General features: G+C 37.6%; 1 protein-coding gene across 2 annotated transcripts in view; it reads left to right on the top strand.

The window, feature by feature from the left end:
• The window catches only part of PRKG1 (protein kinase cGMP-dependent 1), a 1,271,722-nt gene that overhangs the window by 906,842 nt on the left and 352,377 nt on the right, over positions 1–12,503 (top strand). For both annotated transcript variants that reach the window (XM_037002637.2, XM_037002636.2), the window contains exon 5: positions 1,789–1,852. In XM_037002637.2, coding sequence (XP_036858532.1) covers positions 1,789–1,852 — 64 coding nt within the window. The remainder of the gene's footprint in view (positions 1–1,788; positions 1,853–12,503) is intronic.

Here is a 12,503-nt window from a genome sequence, read left to right as displayed (position 1 = left end):
CAATTTTATTTGCCAATTAGAACTCCATAAAGCTGGAATAAATAAATAAAATTATAATAGATAAGTTAGTTAAAAAGCCCTCCTAAAAATTAACATTTTTCTTTTCATTTAATATGTTATGTGGTCAAGCAAATATTAATTTTCTTTTTCTCATAGATAACTCTCATGAAAATAAAAATATGGTAATGTGCCTTAACATAGATGTCACAGACTCAAATGACAGGAGTAGCATAGAAGGAAGAGGTCTGTCTAATAAGAACGATTATAATAAAAAGAGAAATGCAGTTGTAGTTTGTGTTTTCCACAAATATCCACTGGGATAGAAGCATTCTAATTATTCTTTTCATTTCAGAAGAAACTGAAATATCATTAAAAGAACAAGGAAGGGCTAGATTTTTCAACCAGCATAACTCATGGAAACAGCTTCCTCTACCTTGCTCTGTCTCTTTCTGTGATGTGTGCCATCCAGCTGCTGAAATAAAGTGCCTTCTGGAAATTAAAACCCACGTGGCTAAGACCACAGCAATAAATCTGGTAGAACAGATGGTCCTGGGTGAATTGTTAACACCTCTGCATACAACCTTGAGATTTTATCAATAGGCTTTATGCTTAGGAATTCAGGAATTAGAATGACAAATTAAGAGCAAAACTTTCATGCTTATATCCAAACAGTATGTTATGGCTTCTTTCACTGTATCATTCTAATCTAACCAGAATTATTCTGGAAGTCATATATCAGACATGCAAATGTATATATGCACGCACTTACAGTGAGGGAATATATAGTGAATAGAATTCTTTAATCAAGTGTTGAGATCTCATTAAATGAGAATTTAGTTCCATATTCCTGTTAGATTTTCCCAGGGAAGTTTCAAGAATTATATGTTGATTTTTTTTTTAATCATTACTATTTGACATATAAAAGAAGTTTTGTTGATTGGTACATTCAACATAATTAAATGTTTTCATTTGGCAGTCAGCAGGGAAAGTGAAAGAAGAGGATGAGAAGAAGAGAATTAACATTTTTCATTGTCTATCCTGAGTCTGGCTCTCTTCACCCCGTCTGATGTGATCCTTGTAACTGTCCTAGGAAACGTTCACACTCCATTCTGCCATAACTTTCTTCAACACATGCTGTTGATTTGTAACTTGAAGATCACTGAAAATACAGGGGTTGAACACAACAGATGCAGGCCTTATTTCTGTGGAGTTTTGATTCTAGTAAAGAAGATACTCAGTAACAAATACCTGTTTATCTAATAACAGTATAGTAAGAGATAAAAGAGCTCATAGTAGGAGGACCTGGCCTAGCTGGGAAGGGGTAGAGGAGACTAGGAGTCAAAAGTTTCAGCATCACTGAACACATACTTGCAAGTCTGAATGTATCATCAGTCCTGTCCTGAGGAATGGGTAGTAATTGACCTATAGAAGGTGTGTGTGTGTTGGGGGGCACCTGAAGGGAGAGACAGAATGGAAAGGAATCTGCTGACAGCAGGCTGAAAGGGAGAGTGGTTTTCTCCTCATTTTAATGGAGGTGTTCAAGGTCACACAGGTAACTGTAAGTGGGACTTGAATTCAATTCTGTCTAATCTCCAAGTTCTCTCCAGTACAACATGCCTTTTCCCTGTTAGTCATCCGATCATGCTTAAGTTCCTGCTTTGATCTTCATGTGCAGATTCTTTGTCTCAGTAAAATGCTTTTGCATTTTCATTCAGATCTGTTGCTTTTTTATTTCTGATAGTAAGTTACTGGTCATGCCGTCAGCACCGTCTCTGTTTTGTTTTTCAGCGTTCCAACATTCCAGAGCCTTCCTGAAGAGATCCTCAGTAAACTTGCTGACGTCCTTGAAGAGGTAATTGTTTCTAACGCTTGAACTTTTTGCAAGGGGACTCAGCCCATCACAGCTGTGCGATAACAAGCACAAACTGCAGAGACCTTTGAAGCATTTTTAAGCTTTGGGATGAGCTATATATTTGACTTAAAATAAAAAAAAGTTCAGTACATCCAACATTTATACAGTTAAAAATGTACAAATCAACTTAACTACAGAGGGAGGAAAACTTTTCAATGTGGAAGATATAATGTCCCTTTGACTTCCAAGAATTGGTGGTGGCGGAGGGTGGGAGATGTATCTCTCTGTTATTTCAGTCAGTGTAAAGCAAAATTGTAGTAATTGCCACCCTGAAGCTTCAGACTGGCAAATTTACAATGGGAATTAGCAGTTGGGTACATATTTCTATTAGCATATTGAGTATATTTTACATACAAAATTTTATCCTGAATGTGAACATGTCACTATTCTTTTTCTCTGAACCTATGAAGCATGAGAAATGTTGAAGCATGAGATAGAGAGGAGATTTACACAAGCAGCATCTTAAGTAAGCACAGGGGATGGGGTGCCAAGAGGGACAGGCAAGGCAGAGAATCTGGGCACATGTGCAAGTAGGTTGGGTGGCAGGGGCTGGGGAAAGCCTCTTCTGATATCTTTTACTTTCTGGGTGATCTAGAAAGCAAGGTCACCAACTGAGACTGAGGATAGGATAGATGTATGAGAGGTTTAAGGACAGAGGTTTAAGGTATGAGAAAAATGGAAGAATGAATAGATTAGGAAAACAGTATGATTTCCATGCATCATTCCGGCCCCACTTGATGGTAGCAATTCCAAGTCCAAGTTGAACAGGTAAGGAAGAATTTATTCAAAACTTGCAATAGCAGAGAGAGATCAAACTCAGATCTGCTGGAACCAAAGGTGGCAGGATTTTTAAGTGCTGGGGTAAGTTAGTAGAAAAGCACTCCAGTAGGGAGGCTGTTGGCTTATGTGTGTTCTGTTTGCTAATAGTCCCTCTTGGAAGTTAGGCTCCTGCCCTCCCACAGAGCTGGGGGAATAGACATATATTCTCCTCCCATGATTACATTTCTAAGGAATGACTCCTAGGTCCTAGAAAAGGACATCCCTGAGCTATAAAACTGGCAGCAGGCTGGGAGAAGATTTGCACCTCAAAGGGGCAGACTAATAATTTAATTGCAAACTCAAAGTTTAGTTTTGCTACAAAACTAAAGTTTAGTCAAGCTGAGAGAAATGTGAAGCCTGTCTTGGTAACTAGCCTATTTGGTTGTATTTCTTTCAGCCTGAGTTCTGGTTCCAAGTAGGCAGAGAACTGGATGTCACCAGGACTGGTATTTTGCCAAGAAAAGATGAGTGGTTGAGGGAGGGAATAGGAAGCAAGGATTATAGTGATTAACTCCGGAATTTAAGCAGGAGAAGGAGGAGGGCAGCACGGGAAGGAGCAGCAGCCAGCGAGAGCTCTTAGGATCAGTGGATTTTAGTTATCATGACAATGAAGAATTTTTGGAGTTGTGCTATCCTAGCAATGAACTGGAAAGATTCTGTCAATGCTTTTGGCTCTAGTTACTAACTATATGCCAGTAATTCTATGCTCTGTAGAACTTCAAAGATATGTACAAATTCTTATGTTGAGACTTATCCAAGTGAGCTTTCCTATGACTTACTGGTCTTTCTCATATTGTATCTGAGCACGAAGTAAAGTAGAAGTCACATTTGATCGCTGTGTTCAATTATAAAAATTTCATGAGAAAAAATACTGGCTGTATTTCTCTCTGAATGTGCCAACCATTGTACCTGAAACCCCTACAAATATAAAAACACTCTTCCCAGCTCTTTTGTTTTTTGCTTTCTTTGTTGAAGGCACTGAAGAACTCTCTGATGACCATGACTTTTTTAAACAAAATGAACAAAGTACAAATTTACTAGCCCCAGTAAGCCCCTCAAAAAAAAAAAAAAAAAGGAAATCTCTTGAAATCCTTTAATCATTTTCTTTTTACCCACAGCTGTGGAAGCATTTACTATGTTTTGTGAAACAATAGCCATAGTCCTATAAATAATTCTGACCAAAGAATTATTTTAGTATATTATGTCAAATTTTCCAGTCAGAAGATGCCTTAATTTGTGTTTGGATTTTGTGAGCCACAGTACAGCCTATACCAGTACGGCATGAAAATGGAAACAGATGATTAAGTGCCCACACATTTGTTCTGGTGACATAAAAATGAAGTAAACAGACAAAATACAAAGTAGACATGCAAATATACTACCCAATGCACGAAAGTGTTCAACTCAAGTCAGATAAACAGGCACAGTGAGGAATTAGATTAAATTATGCATCAGATAAAGTAAAGCAAATCTGGAAGAACAAAAGCAATTCCAGTGTTACATAACTTTAAAAGAAATTGTGCTTGCACAATAATTGAACTGTCTTTCTACAAATATCTACGAGTTAAAGGAATCCCAGATTATTTTGTAAATAAAGCAGTGTTATAAGGGGCATTTAACTCGACAAATATTTGTGGAGCACCTGCCATGTGTCAGGAATTGTTCCAAGCTCTGCGGATTCAGGGTCATCTCCCATAGCATACGTTCCAGTGGACAGTACACATGAGAAGTAAGTAAGGCAAAAGTAGCATGGCGTGAAAAGGCTACTGTCTCTACTGGGCTAGCAAGGGAAGACTTCTCTGAGGAGGTGATGTTTAAACTGAGATCTTATGGAGGATATGGGCTACTATGTGCACCAAGCAGAAGGAAGAGGAGGCATAAGATCCTCAAGTAGGAATGAGTTTGATGTCTTTAAGGAACAGACAGAAGGTTTATAGTGGGGTGAAATGAGACAGAGACAATTAGACAAAGCCAGATGGCAGTGGGCTTTGCTGGTCATGATAGCTAGGTTTTTATTCTAAGTGCAATGGGGATACTTGGAGGGTTATAAATAATAAGGTGATGTGACCTGAGTTATGTTTTAATAATATCTCTGGCTAGTGTGAGAAGAATGGATTACAGAGGGATAGACCAGTTAGAAAGCTATTGCAAAATAAGCCGTGTGAGGGTGGACGGTGGGTACGTGCACTTACTTTCTTACCCACTATTTAATTCCTTATGTTCATTAAGAAACAATACTTCCAGCATAAGGGGAAACAAAGGAAGCAGGGACTGGGAGAAATAAAGTGTAACCAGATAGAACAAAAACAGTTATCCATTTGACATTGATAAAGTGGTTCAGGAGGGCACATGTGACTACAGGACAAACATGGTACTTGCGCATCCCATTCTGGGGCTGAAGAGGTCTTCACATGAGTCATTTCTCCCACAGTGCACCCCAACCCCCACTCACCCCCCTCTGTAATTTCTAGCATAAATGTACCCACCTCTGTGTTCCTCCCAAGAGATCATAAACAGAAACTAATATTTTTATGCTTAGTGTAGCAATTTGGTGCTGTTTTCTCCCATTCCTTTACATCACATAGTAGAAATAGTTCCTTTGCATATTAAATCTCTCATGCCTTTTTCAGGAACACATAGAACTTTCCTCTCTTCCCTTTGAGAAGTTGCATAGACCTGTAGATACAAAGAGGCTTTTGGCAAAAGGCCTATCCAAAATCCCAACATTTTCCTAGGTCATGTTTTGCAAGATGATTGGAAATGATTTACTTGACTCTCTAGTTGTTCACCTTCATTGTCACTGAAGTGAGTTCTCATCCTATATCTCATTCAAATTCAGTCTTAACTATCAGAGATCATTTTAGGAGCTCCAACTTTGTTTTGTCAGAGAAGCCATTTTATTGTTTGTAAAATAAATTAGAAGATAATTTTTATGTGCATGTAGGAATTACTAAGCTCTGACTTGATAAACTATTTCATTGTCCTCTGTACTACTCCATATATTACACTGAAAAAATATGTAATTAATGTTGTGTTGGAATCTATGCTGAAAGCCTAGGAAAAACCTGTGGGTAAATGTAAAAAAAAAAAACTAAAGTTATAGAATAGGATCTGTACACATGATTAATCTTTTGGATGAATTACATTTTTCAAATGGATGGAACAATCCTTAGCTAATCTCCAACTGAGAAGTAGTTCCCTTCAATGCTTACCTACCAAACATAATGGAGAAATGTCAGTGTGATTAAACCTAATGTCTAATGTACAACCAAATGTCAGAACTGTGGTGACACCTTTAAGGGATATGACAAGAACATTTTCTTATAGAGAAGAGGAGCAGAAATGAACCTCATATCATGTCAAAATTTTCAAGAATGCTTGAAATTAATTTTGGTGCTAGTTATGCTCTCACCAATGAGGGCGAAAAGGTTTAAAGACCTAAAAGAAAACTATGCCTTATCGAAAATGCCAGACTGAAGAACCAAATTAAGCCAACAAATTCACTTTTCACCACTTGGCATAGTATATTTTTCCTTTATGTGAATAAAAGTGGAGCATGAGTGCTATGTTTAAATCCCTCGATTTTAAATAGAAAATCATATCAGTACCACTTCTTTGTTTGTCTTGAAATCTGTTTCATGTCCAACTCTCTCATTAGAACATTGAATTTGGTAGTCATTTGCTTCAGCAATCTTTTAAGAGCTCTTTAAAACTGGGCCTGCAACTTTGTATGAGGGGATCTTGGACACTTTTGAGCCTAAATAGTGAGTTGTTCTGGTTTGTGTTACTGGATAGTGCATTTATTTATGTTTTTGTTTATTGGATGTTTATACTATTACAATCCTGACAAGATCTCAGACAAACAACATTCTTCAGATTTCTTGAGTTATTTAGAGGGATGGGATGAGAAAGTAAAAATCAGTAGAAAAAGGGCAAGGAGAGAAAATACTTTTTAGTTCACTCTTGCTCACTAATATGGTAGGAAGCAAATAGCAGATTATACAGTCCGGAGACAATAACTGGAGAAGTAGATTATGCAACAGGCACTCCTCCTTCCTGCAAGGTCTAGCAGGGCCGATTAAATAGTTTATTGTTTCAGCCATGCAGCTATTTCTTGGTGTTGTCATATCATGTTTACACCCCACCAGATTCCTCTGCATTCTCTCCAGTTGTAATACAGTGGAAAACACTGCATTTGATTGAGTTATTGGAGTGATCTGTGAAGCTCTCTTTTTATCACTTTATCTAAACAGACCTAGAGTCTTCAGGAAAGAAACTGATGGTGTAGACAGGAACATTATTAATTCTCTTTGAAATTTGTTGTTATGACTAAACTTTTTCCTCCCTTCCTTTAGGTTTGGCTCTTGTTATTCAAAGCCAAGCTGGAGGTAATTCAAAGACCTGTTTTTTCTCAACTACTTTGGGGTAAAGGACTCTAAATTTGGAGATTTAACATGTCTGTGTCATTCTCACTGGTGTCTTTTGGGTCTTCTTTTTATGAGGCAAATAGCTGCCTTTGGAGGGGAATGAAGTAGAAGGTGCTTGTGTGTGTGTGTGTGTGTGTGTGTGTGTGTATTGTGGCAGGATGTAGCAATTAAAAAGTAAGGCAACTCTCTGTTTAGTATTAGTATCTTCACATCTTATTCCATTACAGAAGCAAATATGGAATGGGAGAACTTATTTGACAATCACATATGTGATAAAGGAATTGCATTGGTCAGGATTCTCCAGAGAAATAGAAGCAGTAGGATGTGTGTATATATGTATAAAGATATTTATTTTAAGGATTTGGCTTATGCAATCACGGAGGCTGGCAAGTTTAAAATTTGCAGAATGTGCTGCCAGGCTGGAGACCATGGAAGAGCTGGTACTCAGTTAAAGGCTGAAGACTGTTGGCTGACAGAATTCCTTCTCACTGTTTGTTCTATTAAGACCTTCATTTGATTCAATGAGGCCCATACACATTATGGAGGCAAATCTGCTTTACTTAAAGTCCACTAATATTGATTGGGTGTCACATATAAGTCGACACAAATTAACCATTACAGGACTTGTATCTAGAATATATAAAGGACACTTACAACTCAATAAAAAGAAAAGTTCACTTTTAAAATAAGCAAATGACTTGAATAAACATTTTCTGAAGGAGATAAGCTAAAGGCCAATAAACACATAAAAAGAGGTTCAATGTTGACAGTCATTAGGGAAATGAAAATCAATACCATGGTGCTACTGTACTTCATACCCATTAGGATGGCTGGAATAAAAAAGGCAATAACACATCTTGGCAAGGATGTGGAAAAATTACAACTCTCTTACATTGCTGGTGAGTTGTAAAATGTTGCAACATCTTTGAAAGACAGTATGGCAGCTCCTCAAAATGTTAAATATAGGGTTACCATAGGATCCAGAAATTCTAGGTCTTTACGCAAGAGAATTGAAATTATATGTTCTCACAGAAAAGTATATACGAATGTTCACAGCAGCATTATTCATTACAGCCAAAAAGTAGAAACAACCCAAATGCTCATTAACTGGTGAATGGATAAATAAAATGTGTACTTATACAGTGGAATATTATTTGACTATAAAAAGGGAACAAAATGTTGATATATGCTACAACATGGGTGACTTTGAAAACATTCTGCTCAGTAAATGTAAAATGCCACTTATTGTGTGATTCTATTCACATGAAATGTCCAGAATAGGCAACGGTGTAGATGATAGTGACTTAGTGGTTGTTAGTGCTGGACAGATGGAGGGGAATGGGGAGCGACCACTAATGGCTATGGGTATCTTTTCAGAGTGATGAAAATATTCCAAAATTACAGTTTGTTAGTGGCACAACTCTTTGAATATACAAAAAGCATTGAATTGCATACCATAAATGGGTGAGACTTGTAATATGTGAACTATATCTTAATAAAGCTGTGAAAAGTAAATACAGATTTGATTCCTGTAATAATTTCAATGAAGGAAACATTTGGGGTTATAAGAAGAATGTTTATGTGATAGCCATATCAGGTAGGATTGTCACAGGGCAGGTAAAGGATTATCTGAGGGCCTTGCTGTCATAAAACCATGTAAGCTGAGAATTGAATGACTAGTAGAGTTTTGCAGGAGAGAGGGGAAGTTGGACAGAGAGCAAAAGGGAAAAGAAGCACCTTCTGGGAGAAGGAAAGCATTATATTAAGGCCTAGAAGTTGCAAGGAGAAAATGTTTTCTCTACTTGTATCCAGTGAAAAACGATGTATATAAATCTAGAATTTGATCTGTAAACATTTAGATCCTTCATTCACACTCTGAGCTTTGTACTTCTTTAAAAGACATGTTTTACTTATTTGTACACATATTCCACACTGCACAAAATATGCACAGGTTTTGTGGGGGTTTTTTTTCTCAACTTACCTCACTTGAGTTTAATTGGTAGACTTAACACTTGACAAAGACCCAAAATATTCCAACACATAGGGATGATGGGTGGGATCTGCTAAGATGAGGTAACAGAGAAGAAATGTAGTTTCTTTCATACACAATAAAAAGGAAAAAAATTTCCAATGAAGGATGTCAAAAATGTGTTAGAATATAGGTAATATTGCTGGAAACAATGTAAGAAAACATTGAAATAACTTAGAAACTTGCTCTTGAAAAGACTTTGCAGAGGATATTGAATTTCTTTTTAGTTCAGTAGACAGTATTGTCTGTTAAGAGTATGAGGAGCTCCATCTCTAAAGACATGTAAGACTTTAGACAAAGTATTATTTATAAATGGGGAGAATATCTGTTTCTGTCTCTTGTATGTCAGTGGGTCTTAATGTGGATAACTAATATAAATCATTAAAACAACAAATGCTGGCGAGGATGCAGAGAAAGGGGAACCCTCCTACACTGCTGGTGGGAATGTAAGCTAGTTCAGTCATTGTGGAAAGCAATATGAAGGTTCCTCAAAAAACTAAAAATAAAAATACCATTTGACCCAGGAATCCCACTCCTTGGAATTTACCCAAAGAATACAACTTCTCAGATTCAAAAAGACATATGCACCCCTATGTTTATTGCAGGACTTAAAAAAACTTTTTTTATTATCATTAATCTATAATTACATGAAGAACATTATGTTTACTAGGCTCCCCCCTTCACCAAGTCCCCCCGGCAAACCCCATTTCAGTCACTGTCCATCAGTGTAGTAAGATGCTGTAGAATCACTACTTGTCTTTGTGTTGTACAGCCTTCCCCGTGTCCCCCACACACATTGTACATGCTAATCATAATGCCCTCTTTCTTTTTCCCTGCCCTTATCCCTCCCTTCCCACACATCCTCCCCAGTCCCTTTCCCTTTGGCAACTGTTAGTCCATTCTTGGGTTCTGTGATTGTGCTGCTGTTTGGTTCCTTCAGTTTTTCTTTGTTCTTATACTCCACGTATGAGTGAAATCATTTGGTACTTGTCTTTCTCCGCCTGGCTTATTTCACTGAGCGTAATACCCTCTAGTTCCATCCATGTTGTTGCGAATGGTAGGATTTTTTTTCTTCTAATGGCTGAATAGTATTCCATTGTATATATGTACCACATCTTCTTTATCCATTCATCTGCTGATGGACACTTAGGTTGCTTCCATTTCTTGGCTATTGAAAATAGTATCACAGCACTTTTTACAATAGCCAAGATATGGAAGCAACCTAAGTGTCCATCAATAGATGAATGGATAAAGAAGACGTAGTACATATACACAATGGAATACTATTTGGCAGTAAGAAAGAAACAGATTCTACCATTGCAACCACATGGATGGAGCTGGAGGACATTATGCTCAGTGAAATAAGCCAGGTGGGGAAAGACAAATGCCAAATGATTTCCCTCATTTGTGGAGTATAACAATGAAGCAAAACTGAAGGAACAAAATAGCAGCAGACTCAAGAGACTCCAGGAATGAACTAGTGGTTACCAAAGGGGAAGGGTGTGGGAAGGCGGGTGGGGAGGGAGGGAGAAGGGGACTGAGGGGTATTATGTTTAGTACACATGGTGTGGGGATCAAGTGGAGAACAGTGTAGCACAGAGAAGGCACGTAGTGGATCTGTGGCATCTTACTACACTGATGGACAATGACTGCATTGATGGTTGGGGACTTGATAATATGGGTAAATGTAGTGATCACATTGTTTTTCATGTGAAACCTTCATAAGAATGCATATCAATCATACCTTAATAAAAATAAGTTAAAAAATAAATAAAATAAATATATCATTAAACACGTAAAAACATAATTTCAGATGCCGAATGAGGAGTGTTTACAAACCCCTTTTGTGTATTGACACATATAGAAAATATGTATCCTGCATATATACTGAGGTTAGCAAATGAGACTCCTTATGGCTGGAGGTGACTTGTCAGAGGTTTTGGCTGTCCTGAGTTCTCTTGGACTCTGACCCTAGAAGTCTGAGCAGACATTTGGTACTGTCTGCAGACAACTATGGCTGTTCAAGTCTTGGCTGAGGGTGGCAGGGGGCTGCCTCTGGCCTCAAGTGACAGGGGTGGGGATGTCAGTAAACATTCATCAATGCACAGTCATCTCTGCAACCATCACCCAGCCCCAGATGTCAATAGCACAGAGACTGAGACACCCTGGTGAAGCTCCCAGATTGGATACCTCTTGAGAAACTGCTAAATGAATGAAAGAAATAAAAAAGAACAATGCAGTAGAGAGTGCCAGGGGCAGGTGGATTACTTTAGCTAGGGTGGTTAGGAAAGGTATTTCTGAAGAGACAATATTTAAGTTGACAGCTGTGCAACCATTACAGATGGCAAAAGAAAGTACAAAGTGTTATGTATTAGCAGAAAAAAATACGTATTTTGAAAAGGTGCTGTGCAGGAGAGACTTGGGATGCTGTGGGTACTTAGATGTTGATTTGATGCTTAAAACAATAGTGACTTTTCGCCTTCTGCCTCATTCTGAGGTTCTGTAGAATCACATTCTCAACAAAGACACTGCAGTTCGGAGACCTGGTCATATTCATTTCTGCCCTTATAAGGAGTTCCTATTCCCGTATTTCCTAAATCAATTTAGCTATTATTATGTGGAAGAAATAAGCGCCTGTTTATTGTTTCAAAGTGGCCTTTTTTTGTGAAGATTTACCCCTTTAGATTATAAGTCCCTAAAAGTCAAGAATTATATTGGTTTTCATTTCATTGAGTACCTGTAAGCAGTTGATAAAGATGACACTAATATTTTCCACTTACTGATGCTAACTCTGTGCCAGCCTAGGAGCATCTGTTTAAGACCATCTGATGCAAATTCTACTATTTCCACTTTTGGCTTGGGAATGGAAGCTTGGTTATTATAGCAAAGCAAATGAGCATGTATTTTACCCCATGCTGTCTAACATTGGAATTGACACCTTTGAGGACTATAATGTATTACATTTCAAAAACTCATGGAATAAATGCAAAAGAAAAAAAATTACTTCTTCTCCCACCTGTCAGTCATTTATAAATTAAGAGGTGCTTCCTTTTGAAAATGGTGTGTGTGTGTGTGTTTTCTGGAAATAATTAGTTTTTTCCTAGTCAGCATTTTAAATTTGTTATGACAGGAATCTATTTTATGCTACTCACAAGCTCTGAAAGAAGGCATTTTATCCACAGAATATGTATGCTTTGCTACTTGTAATTCATTAAAATTTATGTGCTCTGCAAATAGGAAACCAATCTGTAATAAATCAGCTTTCTAGAAAACATTCATAAAAAGTACTTGAAATGGTTGCTGTGTAAGAATACAC

Source organism: Manis javanica, chromosome 7 (genome assembly GCF_040802235.1).
Source record: "Manis javanica isolate MJ-LG chromosome 7, MJ_LKY, whole genome shotgun sequence".
In the NCBI taxonomy this organism is placed as follows: domain Eukaryota; kingdom Metazoa; phylum Chordata; class Mammalia; order Pholidota; family Manidae; genus Manis; species Manis javanica.
Note: the sequence above shows the minus strand (reverse complement) of the source record. Positions and strands in the feature narration are given on the sequence as shown.